General features: G+C 39.7%; 1 protein-coding gene across 4 annotated transcripts; it reads right to left on the bottom strand.

The window, feature by feature from the left end:
- Positions 1-981: 981 nt before the first annotated feature.
- LYAR (Ly1 antibody reactive) lies at positions 982-14,696 on the bottom strand. 4 transcript variants are annotated; one of them, XM_042469899.1, is made up of 9 exons: positions 14,483-14,696; positions 12,759-12,924; positions 10,496-10,610; positions 8,188-8,295; positions 6,359-6,442; positions 4,670-5,030; positions 4,148-4,222; positions 2,623-2,708; positions 982-1,309 (listed from the first exon to the last, which is right to left on the bottom strand). In XM_042469899.1, the coding sequence occupies exons 2-9, from the start codon at positions 12,878-12,880 to the stop codon at positions 1,175-1,177; spliced, it is 1,086 nt and encodes a 361-aa protein (XP_042325833.1). In that variant the 5' UTR covers positions 12,881-12,924; positions 14,483-14,696; the 3' UTR covers positions 982-1,174. The 4 variants fall into 4 exon arrangements, with proteins under 4 accessions (XP_042325833.1, XP_042325834.1, XP_042325836.1 ...); XM_042469900.1 differs by having other exon boundaries at positions 4,670-5,027; positions 14,483-14,692; XM_042469902.1 differs by having other exon boundaries at positions 4,148-4,216; positions 14,483-14,691.
- Positions 14,697-14,792: the final 96 nt, after the last annotated feature.

Consider the following 14,792-nt stretch of genomic DNA (forward strand, 5'->3'; position numbering starts at 1 on the left):
AACATCTTCATTAAAGTAATAGAACCTATAGAGCCAATAGAATGTATTGGACTTTAGCATGTATGAGAATTTCAGCATGTATTTCATTTAGGACACAATGATGACACAGTACATTACCAGAGACAATAATTTGGTTCATTTCCTCAAATCATTTCTTTTAAGTCTAACTCAGTGTTAAACATCACTACTGTATTATGCACAAGGTGGTAGTGAATGCTACTTTCAAATCAGTGGAACAAGTGCATTGCTAACTTACTGCTTTCAATTGTAACATGCCGCATTGTAACTGCAACGGGGGAACCATGAAGAGTAGCTTGTGCACTGGGACTTCAACTGAAGTAAAACAATTTTTTTCTTCTTAAATTTGGACAGAATTCACATGTTTTACCTCTACACCACCAAAATGTTCCTGATGCAAAAACATGGGAGACTTCTTGAGGAATCCGTTGTTCTCTGCCTACAAAGAGGTCTGTGACCTTACTGGAATGAAGACATATTGGATTGAAAAAGAGGGGTCCCTGTTGACATGTAAATGGACTTTACATTCCCTGGACTTTGGAAATCTCCCTATTGTCACATGGCCAGAAAGAGAAGGAGGCTGCTTGCAAAAGATATCCTCTCCATCATAACATCTTTACTAAGGACTGAAACAACATGCAAGCATCTGACTAACATCTCCAATTGTTTTTGACTTGTAACATCTTGCCTGATGAAGAACCCCATGGAGCTTCGAAAGCTTGCAACAAGTATATTGTGCATTTTGGTTGGCCAATAACGGTATCACTGATGTTTGTATTTGTTAAATGGCCAACACAGCTACTCCTGAATGCTTTCAATGATACCTAAGCATCATTAGTAGGGCCCTAATGATTCAGAATATGTTATGATGCATTTGAATGTGTATGGGACACATATTAACTGATTTTGAAGACCAAACTGAACATTTCTCAAATTATAACAGAAAATGCAAGTCTCTATAAATAATATTGGAAAGATTTTAATAGAGTTTTGTCATTTTACAAAAATATATTTTAATCAATATAAATGGTAAGTGAAAGAAATGAAATTCACAATCAAGAACAGCTAAATTTTGCTGCTATGTACTCATTAAACTATTTCCATATCTATTGACAAAACTAGATACAGTACATAAAATTGGATCATTTACCTAAAGCTATTTTATGAGTTTGACCTTTTCCTTTAAAACTCTAAATTTAGGATTGTTGCTGACTTTCTTATTAAAAAGAGCCAGAATTTCCTTTTCAGATTTATAATGATCAGCAGCTACAGCATAATACTGGGCTAAAACCTAAAAACAAAAAGAAGAAAAAGAAAACATGCTATATTTCAAGCTTTTCAGGCAAATTTTAGATAATCAGACATGAATCTCCTCCAAACATCCACCTTCAAGAAATTACACATATTAACGGCAATCATGTTATGCAAGCATGAGCTACTACTTCTTTCCAGCATGGGGGAGTAATCTACAAATTCAGCTCCACAACCAGATTAACTCCTGGAATATTTAGCTGCAATTATTTTTTGCCAGTGTATATAAACTGCTTACCAGCCAGCAGAAACAGCTTTAAATGGTCAGGGGGTGGCTAGCTATTCCTATCAACCTTCCCACATATGAAATAAGGATTCTGGGTTTTGAAGCTGAGGTGGGTGGCATTCCCTTCACATTTCACCAGCATCTGTAGTGGGGTCTACTTAAAACATCTCTTTGCATAAAATTCTGGTGCTGTTTGACTGGTGTTGACTCTTCTACTTTTGTTCTTATTGTTAAACTATTTTGAATTACAGCCACCATTTAGAATATAGCAATACATCATCATATAGCCACATCAACTATACATATAGTAGAAAAGCTGCAAATAAATGTTTAAAATAAAATGTGAAATTCAGGTTCAGTTTTAAATGTAATCATTTACAAACAAGACCCATTGAGATCCACTTGATTTACTTTATTAAATGTTGACTATAGGTCTAAGTGTAGTAACTAAATTATACATGTATTTTATTTAGACTAGAATCAAGCCATCATTTAATGATGGTGATAGCCTTGATAGTGCTACAGGTAGCAGATCACATTATTTCATAGGTCTCTGCAGAGTCACATGGCTCCAGTTTTCTGGAACAACTTTATAGAAGGCACAAAGGCCTTAATGGAAAAGAAGGAGAGAAGATTCATTGATTTTTACCTCTGTAGCTCATATCCCTGCAAAATTACTGCAACTTGTACAAAGAAGGTTGTACCCTGGATTTGATTTTCAAGGCTGAAGTTAAAAGCAATGTTGCCATTCTTCTAACACAGTTTACAAATAACAGACAGACAAATGGGCTATCCCATGCTTTGGATAGTGCACACCAATTAGGAGTTAATTAAACAATTGGTTTTTGTGGGTTTTTTGGGTTATGTGACCATGTTCTAGGAGATTCTAGGAGGAAGATTCTCTTCCATGCCAGCATTCTTTGAAGATACCAGCCACAGATGCTGGTGAAACGTCAGGAATAAACTCTTCTAGAACATGGCCATATAGCCCGAAAAACCCACAAAAAACTATGGATGCCTGCCATGAAAACCTTTTTGCTTATTGTTTTATAAAAGTGTCCTCATACCTTTTTCCTTAATTTCTTAACTGATATTTCATGGTCAGGCGCTTGCTTCAGGACAGCTTTTATGGTCTCTTTCCACCTGAATTTACCTGTGTAAAAAGGAAAAACAACAACAACTAAAAGCAGTATTTCAATACATTTAGTCCAATTTACTACTGAAAACAAACACCACCTCACTAGCTACTATTTGTTTACTAAGGACTTGTCTACATTTGAGGGAGTAGGTCCAAATGGACTCTCCATCTGTTCTGCCCTGCACCCATCCTTGAGACATCCCATAAAAGATTGTTACAAAGGTTTTCCCCACTTGTGAGGTGCACTCTCAGAGGGCACCACCAGAAGTGGTGCCTTGCAAGTGAGGAAAACCTTAGTAAATATCATTGCAGGAAGGAAACTGCCAGACACTGCTAAATGGCAGGTTGCAACCTGTCCTGCCTGCCCCCCCTCCATCCCCACAATCCAGTGCAAATCTATTGTTCAGAGGGAACACCTGTTTTTGCCACATTTGGGGGGGGGGGGTCGGGCTTTCCTCCTCATGTGGACAAGCTCTAAAATGTGGCTGCACTTAGATTCTCTTAAGGCTAAAATACTGTCATTAGCATTAAGAATACTAGTGTAGTATTTATTATTCTTCCACCATAAAAAGAGGATTTTAAAAATCCTTACATAATTCTGACACAAAAACTCTTTGGGAAAAAAAACCCTTGAAAATATACCAGTTACTCAAACAAACAAACAAACACCTCCGCTGTCCCAAACTGTTTCTAAAAAGTTAAATGCCAGCATAGCTTTACACCTGAGCTAGTCATCTGCTTATGTAAATCCATTTCCCTCTTCTCTGCAACTATCTGTGCCCTCTTGAGAAGGGAGGACATCCTCAGAAGAGGACATTATGTGGCATGAGGGGGCTGCGATATGAGGGAGAAATTGGTGGAAAACAAGGAAATCAAAAAGAACTACACTGGGGTGAAGGAAACAGAAAGAGACCATAGAGATAATTATCTTCCATTTAAACAGTAATTACGGCTGCCTTTTAGGAATAGCTGTCACAAGGTGGCATATTAAATAAAATACATCAAAAGTAACATATCCAGATGCACTATTAGAGAGCAGATCAAACCAGGGATACCATCCTTCCAAAAGTCACATTTGAAATTTTGAGAAAGTGTTATGAGAACCCCCCAAAATGAATGCCATACAAATATACTCATTTGCAAAATGAATGTTGTGACTTGCACAGCTAGTCACAGTACCAATTTTACAGAAAGAGGTGAGGCTGTAAGCCAACTTTCTCACTCAACAACGCTGAAAGACCACCACACTGTTCAGAAGCTTGCCCCAAAAGGGAAGGTTAAGCAGTTAATGCACAGGCAAGGATTGCTTCAGAGTAATTAGCTTCCAAAGTAAGTGAACTATTTCCTCGCGCAGCTTACATCTCTCCAGTGCTATCACAATGCACACAGAGAGACATCTGATATATTTCTATCACCGCAAATATCATATGGCTAAATTTCCAAGTTAAGACTACCTTGATGCTCATCTTCATTTTCTTCTGGTTGTGAATTTTTCGCTTTTTTTTCTGTAGTGGGAAGTCCATCTACATCTATTGAGGGGTGCATAAATAAAATGAAAAAAGGGGTCAGGAAATCCAGCAACAGAATAATTAGAAATCAAATAACCACTATGCTGTAGAGTGGCTTTTAGCCCATCAAACTGGAAACATCAATTAAAGCTACATTCTATATTCATCAAATGAAACTACAAAATCCAGCTGTGCCTGGCCATTCATTAAAGCTTCTTACAACAGCAAAAAAGTGTAATAGGATTTTGCTCAATATTCCTACATGGACAGGACAAAGAATCCCCAGACTTGTTCCCCACAGCTCAACTCCATCCCAATTTTACCTCCCAGCAATAAAAGTAAAATTTACCACAGCAAGATCAGTCCTGTTTTTTAAAGTCTCAGTCTTGCTTTCATTTATATTTAGCCTTTAAAACACAACTGTGGCTGCAAGATTCTAGGAACAGCATAAAGTGTAAATTTTTGTACCTTCTGATTGGCTGCGTTTGCGTTTTTTCGTCTTTCCTTTGGCTCCTGGTTCTTTGATATCAGGGCTATTTCCATTCATTTCCATGTCAGATGAAATAACTGCTTCCTGCTGCTTGGTCATCTTCAAATAATTGGTTTTGGATTTTTTTTTATGCACGCCCTCTACTACGTCTCTCTTAGACTTTTTGCTTTTTATAAGTTCCTTGCTTTCTTGCTCAATATGCAAACTTGATTGTTCATTCTTTTTGATGTTTTCTCTCTCTTCCTTTTTACTCTTTTTCTTTGTACATTTCTCTGTTTTTACCTCTGATGGTGTTGGTACAACTTCATTGTTTGCAGATGAGTTTTCAACTACTTCCTGCTGGGAAGAATGATGGGGCTTAAACTTCAGCATCATGAAGCTTCTCAGTAAAAAATAAAATAAAAAGGGGGAGGACAGACATTTACACCAAATGTTCAAATTACAGGGTAGTACCATTTATCCAGTGTCATATGTATCTGTTCATCTGGAATAGTCATGGACCATAGGTAAAATGGGGAGATCCATAGGCTCCTCTTCCTCATAAGAGGACTTAAGTCTTGAGGAGGTGTATGGATCTGTGGAGAGAGGACCTGAGGCCGGGTGGAAATGAAGGGACTTGAAAGGACTTAAGAGGGATGAATTGAGGGGCTGGACTTGAAGGGGCCAGGCAAAGCATATTCATTCTTAGTCTAGACTCTAGAACAAAGTTGATGTAAGTATTAGGGTGACAAACAACTACTGGGCAGAGAATTTGGAGAATTTTTCAGAGGCAATGGTAATGACATTAGTTGGTACTGTGTGGAGGGAGACAATATACAGGACACAAACAGAGAGCTAAAAAGGCAGAACAGAGGGCAATAAAAATAGAGGTATGGTCAAAGGCACAACAGAACTCAATCAGAAGGAGAGTCAAATAACATACTTGAAAATTAAAATAAGCTTGTCTGAAGCTGTATTACACACATTATAGGAACATGGAATGTGAGAAACATGAGTCAAGGAAAGTCTGACTCAGGGCCAGAACAGACAGGCCAAAATAAAGCTGCTTCAGGTCACTTTGGAGGTATGCTGTTTAAATGACACACACATCTTAAGAGGCCAGAAGCTGTGCCAAAGTTGTGCTCCAGTTCTTAGGACTGAAGCATGGCTTTGCAGCAGCTTCCGGTCTCTTAGGACGCATGCATCATTTAAACATCATAGCTCCAAAGTGATCCAAAGCAGTTTTATTTTGGCCTGTCTGTATGGGCCCATAGTAACTAAATAGGTGGGCTCCTTCCCCTTCCATGTGTCAAGTAAATCAAGCTTGTTTGCTGAAAAACTTAATTAGAGACACTTGCGTTATTTGCTTTATATAAATTGCATCATTTATTAACTTATTATTCATGTGACCTGAATAAGAGCTTGTGACCTGAAGATGGGATTTGAAATTTATGGAATAGAATGTCTTCCCAAATGCCAAGTGAGAGCTGCCTGCCAAAAAAGCCTTGTGCAAGTTTATTGTTACACTATATAAACATCTTGCCTTTATTTTTTTTCCCCCACTTTGTCCACGGTGGTCATTTGCCTTGTGTTTTAAATAGTGCTTTCTTTTCAGGTCAGAGAATTTGACTGCAACTCACCAACAACTAGTACAGCCAAAGCATATCAACAACATCTGATTTTCCTACCTTTCTCGTAGCTTCTGAAAAAATATCCCACACCTGGTCTTGCAGAGGGGTGCTGTGTATTTTTAAACTGTTGGCCATCCAGTTCTATTTAAACAGAAAAGAGCAGAATTTCTCTTTTAACACTATAATGTAGGGCCCACTTCTGACAAAACAAATCAGTCATCTCTGCAGTACTCAGTTCACCAGGAAGCTGCATCCACTTGTATTCACATACCTTTTAAAGAAGCTGACAACAGTTGCAGGAGCTGAGTTGTAAATTTGCAATATAAATCTTTCCATGTCATAAAGCCTGACTATTATAGAGGCACATCAAGCAATTACTAAATATCTGGGAAGGCAAATTGAGTGCATCCACCTGTAAAGGGATGGTTTTACATAGGCAATGGTTCATGATAATACATAGGCATTCCTCTGCAGATACATAAACATAGCTGGTAAGGGTAATGTCATCTCTGCCCCCCCATATGTTCATCCTATGTGCTGAAAGAACTCGTGAAGAGAACTATGATTAGGCAGAAAAGATTGGAAATTGCCAATAGATTTGTTTGTTTTGCTGTTATGTGCTATCAAGTCAGGTTTGATTTACAACAACCCTGCAATTGTGACACACTGTGTCCAAAATACACTGAAAAAGTAATCCAGTTTGAGACCGCTTTAAGTGCCCTGGGTCAATGCTAGGGAATTCTGGGAACTGTAGCTTTATGAGACATTTAGCCTTCTCTGTCAGAGAGCTCTGGTGACACAATAAACTATAGCTCCCAGGATTCCCTAGCATTGAATCAGAACAGTTAAAAGTGGTCTCAAACTGGATTATTTCTGCAGTGTGCTTTGGACCCAAGATAGCCTGATATCAACAGCCCTGTTCAGTTCTTGAAAACACAGGGCCATGGCTTTCTTGATTGAGTCTATCCTTCCTCTTTTCCTACTGCCTTCCACTTTTCCAGCATTATCATCTTTCCAATCAGACATGCCATCTCACGATACGTTTATCCAAACTATGATAGCTCAGTTTTGTCATTCTGTCTGCTAGGGGGAGTTCATGTTTAATTTATCTTTGGATCAATGTATTTCTTTTTTGGCCATGTATGGTATCCACAGGCTTCTCCTCCAGCCATCACATTTCAAACGAAATGTTTTTCCTTGGTCAGCTTTCTTTTTTGTCCAGTTTCTATTTCCATACATAGAAATCTCCTGATTTTAATATTTAATGATATATCTTTATACGTGAGGACCTTTTTAATTCTCTCACAGCTACCCTTCACAAGTCTTAGGGCTGAAACAGATGGCCCTGAAGGGGCAGCTTCAAGCTGCCCTTGAGAAAGGTGAATTGGGGCCATGGCAACCACACATTGTGGCCCCAATCCGGCTTCTTGCCAGCCCAAAAAGAGGTGGCAAAATGCTGCTCCTTTTTGAGTCGACAAAAAGCCAGCTTTTCCGCTGCTGTTGCAGCTTTACAATCCTCCTGTGGCATGCGGCATATAAACACTGTGCCACTGGAGCTGTGTGATGTTCGCTTGGGGAAGGCGTCAAAGCATGTGGCATCTAAACATCATGCTCTGACACTGCCCCCAAGCCAGCGCAAAGGGGCAGTGTTTCAGTCTTCTTCAGAATTCTTGACTAGAATCTCCATTTTGACTGATAACTGAGCATGGCTATTTTCATGTTTTCATTACTCATTTTAAAGTGATAGAAATCATCTGTGGTCATTATTTTTGTTTTCTTATGTTCAGTTGTAATCTTGTTCTTGCACTTTCTTCCTTAACTTTTATCACTAGTCATTTCAAAATATCTAAGTTCAGTCTAAATAGTTTTATCCCTAAACAACATACCTGAAACTTTTTCTTTTTTCTTGGAATATTATCATAGGCATACATCTGCTCTAAAATTTCTCGAACTTTGGGGTTCATGTTTGTTTTCTTGATTGTTTCATGAATCCTCTGCAAAGGAAAACAGACATGATTACAGCAGAAGCACAATAAATAAATTGTAAATTTGAGACACTGAAACATGTAGTATACCATAACACTTATACTGTAAACATGGAAAGTTACAATTTAACATAGTTCCACTTCCTCTGCTCAGAGGGTACAGGAAAAAGGGCAAGGGATCAAAAACATTAACGGTCAAGCAAATTTAATTTAAAAGCGCAGTTTAAATGAATATTGCTTCTACAGTGTTTATCGTGGCTGTAAATAATGATACTGAGAGAAAATTTTACTTTTGGCTATAACAGTTACTTAATTTGGCTCGATCATATAAGTAGAAGAAAACTCTGTATATTCATACTGCACAACAGCTTATAAGCTATGGAGTGCTACAGGATCCATACATTTTAGAAGTTAAATCAGGGTGTGTAACTTGTGGCCCTCTATATGTTCCTGGCCTACAAATTCCATTACACTTTCCCATTACCGATGCTGATTAGGGCTGATGGGAGCTGCACTGCACTAATACCTGGAAGGCCATATTTCCCCCACCTTGGTCCACGTAAAACCTTTAGGTGCACTTTTTCCAGAAAATGGAATGAAAAATTATTTCTCATTAACTGTCTGAACTCTGGAAGACCAATAAATAAATCCTAAGAGCTTAAAGCATCAAGACAGTATTTGGTCTGCTTTGGAGGGTATTAAACTCCATCTTAAGAATCAAGTTCATATATAAGAGGCACTTTAGAATTCAGAAATCACTAACAAATATCTGGATGGCACCTGTAACTCAGAATGCCTTTACCGACTTTGACTAGTAATAATAATAATAAATAAAAGCTTTATTTTTAGCCCGCCTTTCCTGGGATCAAGGCAGGTCACAACAGCCAAAAACACAATACAATCAATATACAACAAAATTAAAATACAGAAAATACAAAATCTTACAACAGTTAAAATACAGCTAAAAAGTTTCCCAACTAGCACAAAATTGCAAAAACAATGAGGAGAGAGAAGGGGGCAACATGGAATGTTAGGGGTAAGCCTGCTGGAACAGAAAAGTTTTAAGCCCCTTTTTGAAGTGTTCCAGGGAGGTGGCCGAGCGGAGCTCGTCCGGAAGCGAGTTCCAGAGGATGGGGCCCGAGACAGAAAAGGCCCTCTGAGTGGTGGTAGAATATCTTGCCTCTGGGACACATAACAATTGCTTCCCAGCAGATCTGAGTGTGCAGGGCGGAATGTATGGGGAGAGGCGGTCCTCCAAGTACCCTGGGCCCAAGCCATATAGTATGTCAGATATGACTTCTACTGGCAAAAGCATGTTCAATTTGTCACACATCAGCTGCCTATAAAAAAACATTCATATTCTTCAAAATACAGCAGGCAGACTATATACATGCACATGCCAAAATGAGAATTTTTCTCACTAATACTGTAAAATCTACACTGGATTCCAGTTTATTCAAAGTTATGCTTTTGGCCTATAAAAGACTAGAATTAGGACATGCTATCTGCCTATTCCCATATCTAAACATTTATGAGCTGAGGTGGTCAGTCATGGTCCTGTTTGAAATGGGGGCGCGCGCCATCGCTCCAGCACAGAGTTTGCCTGGAAGAAGACGAGCCCTCCCTTCATCCTCCATCTTGAGGGAGAGAGAGCCAGGCTAGCTCCAACAGGCCTGCCTGGAAGAAGCCGAGCCCTCCTCCCTCCAGATCCAGGCCGTGGTCCAGGCCTTCGGGAGGTAGAGAAGACTGCTGGACCTCATCCCCTTCCCACCCACCACTCCCTTCTCCTTTGTGTCGTGTCTTTTTAGATGTAAGCCTGAGGGCAGGGAACTGTCTAATCAAAAAGATTGTATGTACAGCGCTGTTAAATTACAGCGCGTTAGTAAAGAAAGGTTATAATAATAATAAATGACTCCTCTTTCAGAGTTTAGATGTGTGTTCAGAATCAATCTCTCTCAATTATAAAACAACTTAAATAAACAAACAAGAAAAGTCTGGTACTGACCATAGGTGGCCTATTCTCCTAAAGTTTTGGTAGCTGTAAATAAATAATTGTTTGTGGCATTAGTGTAATTTAGTTATTTTAAATACATTTTTTATTCTTGTACTGTTTTAATCTGCTGCAGATACCACCAGCAGAAAGCTTAGAAAAATAATAACATATGAACTAAAACTGAATGTGATTTTGATATGTATTTATGTGTTTTACCTGAATCCATTCCTGCTGTTTGGCATCTCCTTTGTGGGCTTTGGCTTCATAACCTTTGCCACCATACTTCTGGTCTTCACTTATACACTTCACATGGCATTTATAATCATCACCCCTTAAACATTAAGAACAGCACATGTTAAGCAACTATTATAGAAGTAATTTTAGTATATCCAACCAAGATCAGGATTCTTTTAGGTATAGCTTCATTAGATAAGTCTTATATGTACATTAAAAGGGAGGGGGGGCAATGTCTACCTAAACTGAAACTCCAACTAGAAACCAGTTCTAAAATCTCAGGAATGCATAGATCATCTTAATATCTTCACCAAAACTGAGACATTTCTAAATGTGAACCACAGGTTCAACCTCTAAGTGATGAGAACACATTATAGCAGGCGAGTCCTAATCATCATTTATAACATCCCTTGGCTCACAGTGGTTTCACCAAAGAGATGCCAGATTCAAATTAATGCTGAACTATTACATTAATTATGCAATCATATATATATATCTCAGAAATCTTGTGATATTAAGAGGCTTAGAGTAGACTCTTATAGGGAAGATTGAGAAATGGTGTTCTTGGTGACTTTATTCAAGCTAAAACACTGCCAAGTACTTCCAGAATGTGAAAGTATAGGCAGAGCCATTTTTCAGCTTTGTTTTCCCTCTGCAGACATTTTATATAATTAGCTTTAATCCTGTCTGCCCTACTCATTCTGGATGCAATTTGAGGGGAAAGTGTTAAGAGTAGTCCTTGGAAGTGTCCAACTTTCTCTATGTGTTGTTGGAGCAACTGAGAGATCTAGTGGACCTGCTTCCGCTCTATTTCCACTAAATGCCCCAGCACATTTTCCCCTCTCTTTATGATGCTGTAAATTGGGTTTACGAAACTCAAAACATGTGGTTTCTGACCTTGGAAAAAGGCACTTGGAAACTGGAGGGGAATCCAGTGTCAGGTCCCCCTCTCCAACATTACAGAATCTCCAGAAGAGCTCTTCTGATTTGTCCTGTGGCTCCAGGGATTCAGCACCACAGCATTAAAATCACATGTAGTATATGACTAAGTGTGCTTAATCCACTAATTTAAAATGCACATTAAGTGGGAACTCTGTACAGATTTCTGATACATATGACAACATAATTATCAAACTCTTAATACTGTACATAAAGAATATTCTAGTCCCTACAAAATTTCCTCCTTAAGCAAATTTGTATCTGAAGAAAGTGCTTGCTTAGCATGAAAATCTATGGCCTGTTACAGACTGCCCAAATAAAGCTGCTTCGGATCTCTTTGGAGGTATGCTGTTTAAACGATGCCTGCATCCTAAGAATCCGGAAGCGGCACCAAAGCTGCACTCCAGTCCTTAGGAATGGAGTGTGGCTTTGGTATGACCTCTGGACTCTTAGGACCCATGCATCATTTAAATAACATACCTCCAAAGAGACCCGAAGCAGCTTTATTTGGGCAGTCTGTAACAGGCATAGATGTACATAGTGTGCACTGATACTACAAAGTCTTCCAGTGGGCAGCCAAAACAGTGCTGTTCCACGTGGATTTTAATTTTTGAAACTGCTGCTTTAAACTGTTTTAAAATTGTATTTCAAGACTGCTTTTGTATTTTAGACCGCTTTTAAGCATTTCAGAAGAGCATTTTAATTAGTTTTTTTAAATAGTTCATATTTGTACAATTCAATAGCTTTCATTTGTCAATCACCACAGGAGCTCTTGGGGCCTGGGAGATTATACAGACATGTTTTAAATAAACAAACTTGGTCATCCACGTTGAACTTTGACATTTGATTGGTGGATAAATGTCCACAGAATAACTTAAACGATCGTTTTAGAAAAAGATACATCTGACAGTTTTCTAACTAGCCACATCCAAACTTTACAGTTCAGAATCTATATCCCATCATAGCCATTATATACACAAATAGTAAAGAAGGACTTTGTCTGAATAGCTTCAATGCAACTGAACTTCACAAATAGTAAAGAAGGACTAATAGCTTCAATGCAACTGAACTTCTTCTAATCCAGTGGTTCCCAACCTTCCTAATGCTGTGGCCCTTTAATACAGTTTCTCATGTTGTGGTGACCCCAACCATAACATTATTTTCATTGCTACAGGCAAATATGTGTTTTACAATGGTCTTAAGTGACCCCTGTGAAAGGGTTATTCGACCCCCAAAGGGGTCCCGACCCACAGATTGGGAATCACTGATCTAATCAATCATGACTTAAAAGTCTGGTTCTACCTACCAGAAATCTTTGCCACAGTCCATACAAGAAAGGCACTGACAGTGCCGGCAGATATTGACATGTTTTTCCACTTGCCCCTTCTTCACTGCTTCTCCACAGGCATTGCAGGTGAAAACCACCATCTTGACAGATAACTGTTTCTTCAAAGGCTGTCAGATTTGATCACCTTCGGGAAAATTATAGAAATTAAAAGAATTAAATGCGGTGTCGTGGCATTTTAGATGTGTTTAATTACTTTTAAAAAGCAGAACGATCAAAGCCAAACAAAAGGATCAGACTCTGGTCAAACGTACAGATGAAAACAATATTGCATGCGAAGTGGGATATACTCAGGACTATTCGTTCTAAAGAATGCAGAGGTGCTTGTACTTTTTGTGAACACCCAATACATATGAAATTGGACAGTATGGTCTCAAGATGTTACTCATATTCATCCAGTGTGTTTCCATAGCTGAGTGGAGATTCGAATCCTGCTCTCCCGAATTGTAGCCTAGCGCTCAAATCACTACATCACATTGACCCTCACTGGAACTTATATACATGGGATCAGTTTGAAAGCATACCGAGCATCCCACTGTTTCTTCCAGGTTCAGAGAGAAAGGGCCCAAACTATTTTCTTGTGTGGAAGTACTCCCATCTCCCAGGCTTCAATGCGGGAAGATGGCATCCTTCAGGATATATATAAAGTGAAGAAGGTATACTTGCCATCCTATTGCTAACTGAAGCAGCCATCAATCAGCTGAAAGAATCATAGAATCGTAGAGTTGGAAGAGACCGCAAGGGCCATCCAGTCCAACCCCATTCTGCCATGCAGGAACTCTCAATCAAAGCATCCCCAACAGATGGCTATCCAGCCTCTGTTTAAAGACTTCCAGGGAAGGAGACTCCACTCAGAGGGAGTTTGTTCCACTGTCGGACAGCCCTTACTGTCAGCAAGTTCCTCCTAATGTTGAGATGGAATCTCTTTTCCTGTAGCTTGCATCCATTGCTCTGGGTCCTGTTCTCTGGAGCAGCAGAAAACAAGCTTGCTCCCTCCTCAATATGACATCCCTTCAAATATTTAAACAGTGCTATCATATCACCTCTTAACCTTCTCTTCTCCAGGCTAAACATCCCCAGCTCCCTAAGTCGTTCCTCATAGGGCATGGTTTCCAGACCTTTCACCATTTTGGTCGCTCTCCTTTGGACACGCTCCAGTTTCTCAACATCCTTTTTAAATTGTGGTGCCCAGAACTGGACACAGTATTCCAGATGAGGCCTGACCAAAGCAGAATATAGTGGCACTATTACTACCCTGGATCTAGACACTATACTTCTATTGATGCAGCCTAAAATCGCATTGGCCTTGTTAGCTGCAGCATCACACTGTTGACTCATGTTCGACTTGTGGTCTACTTGGACTCCCAGATCCCTTTCACATGTTGTTGAGGCACACTGTAAGACCCCATTACACAAGATTTTGTGGTACCAAATATACTCTAAAAAAGTTCTCCAACAGCATAGAGAAAAGCACAAGCCATCTTCCCTTTCTCTTAACAAACAGGGAAGTGTCACTTGCCTTCCTGAACTGCCTGTACTGAGCTCAGAATCAGGGGCCAGCTCTGGGCCCCACAACAAACTCCAACTCCCAGAATTCCATAGCAAGGAGCCAGGCAAAGAGTTAAAGCGGTCCCAAACCGGGTTATTTTCTCCAGTGTGGCACTTTTCGAGAAGCCCGCGCTTACCATCTATCGTCCTTCACTCCAGGGAGGAAATCCAGCCCCACGTTTCCCTCACTCGCCCAGGAAAGGGCCGGAAGATGGGCAGCGAGGCCTAGCCCTTCCCCTCCCAGGGCCTCCCTCCCAGAAGGCGGAAACCTTCCCTGAACCGCCCTGAAACCCAAACTCTGAGGAGATTTGCCCCACCATTGTGTTCTTCAAGGGCTTTTGGACTCCATTTCCCAGAATCCCAGGCCATTGGCCAACACGGCTGAGGCTTCTGGGAGTTGAAGTCCAAAAAAAATCTTTCTAAGGGCCTAGTCTTTGGGGAATCACT

The sequence above is a fragment of the Sceloporus undulatus genome, chromosome 5, assembly GCF_019175285.1.
Source record: "Sceloporus undulatus isolate JIND9_A2432 ecotype Alabama chromosome 5, SceUnd_v1.1, whole genome shotgun sequence".
Classification (NCBI taxonomy): domain Eukaryota; kingdom Metazoa; phylum Chordata; class Lepidosauria; order Squamata; family Phrynosomatidae; genus Sceloporus; species Sceloporus undulatus.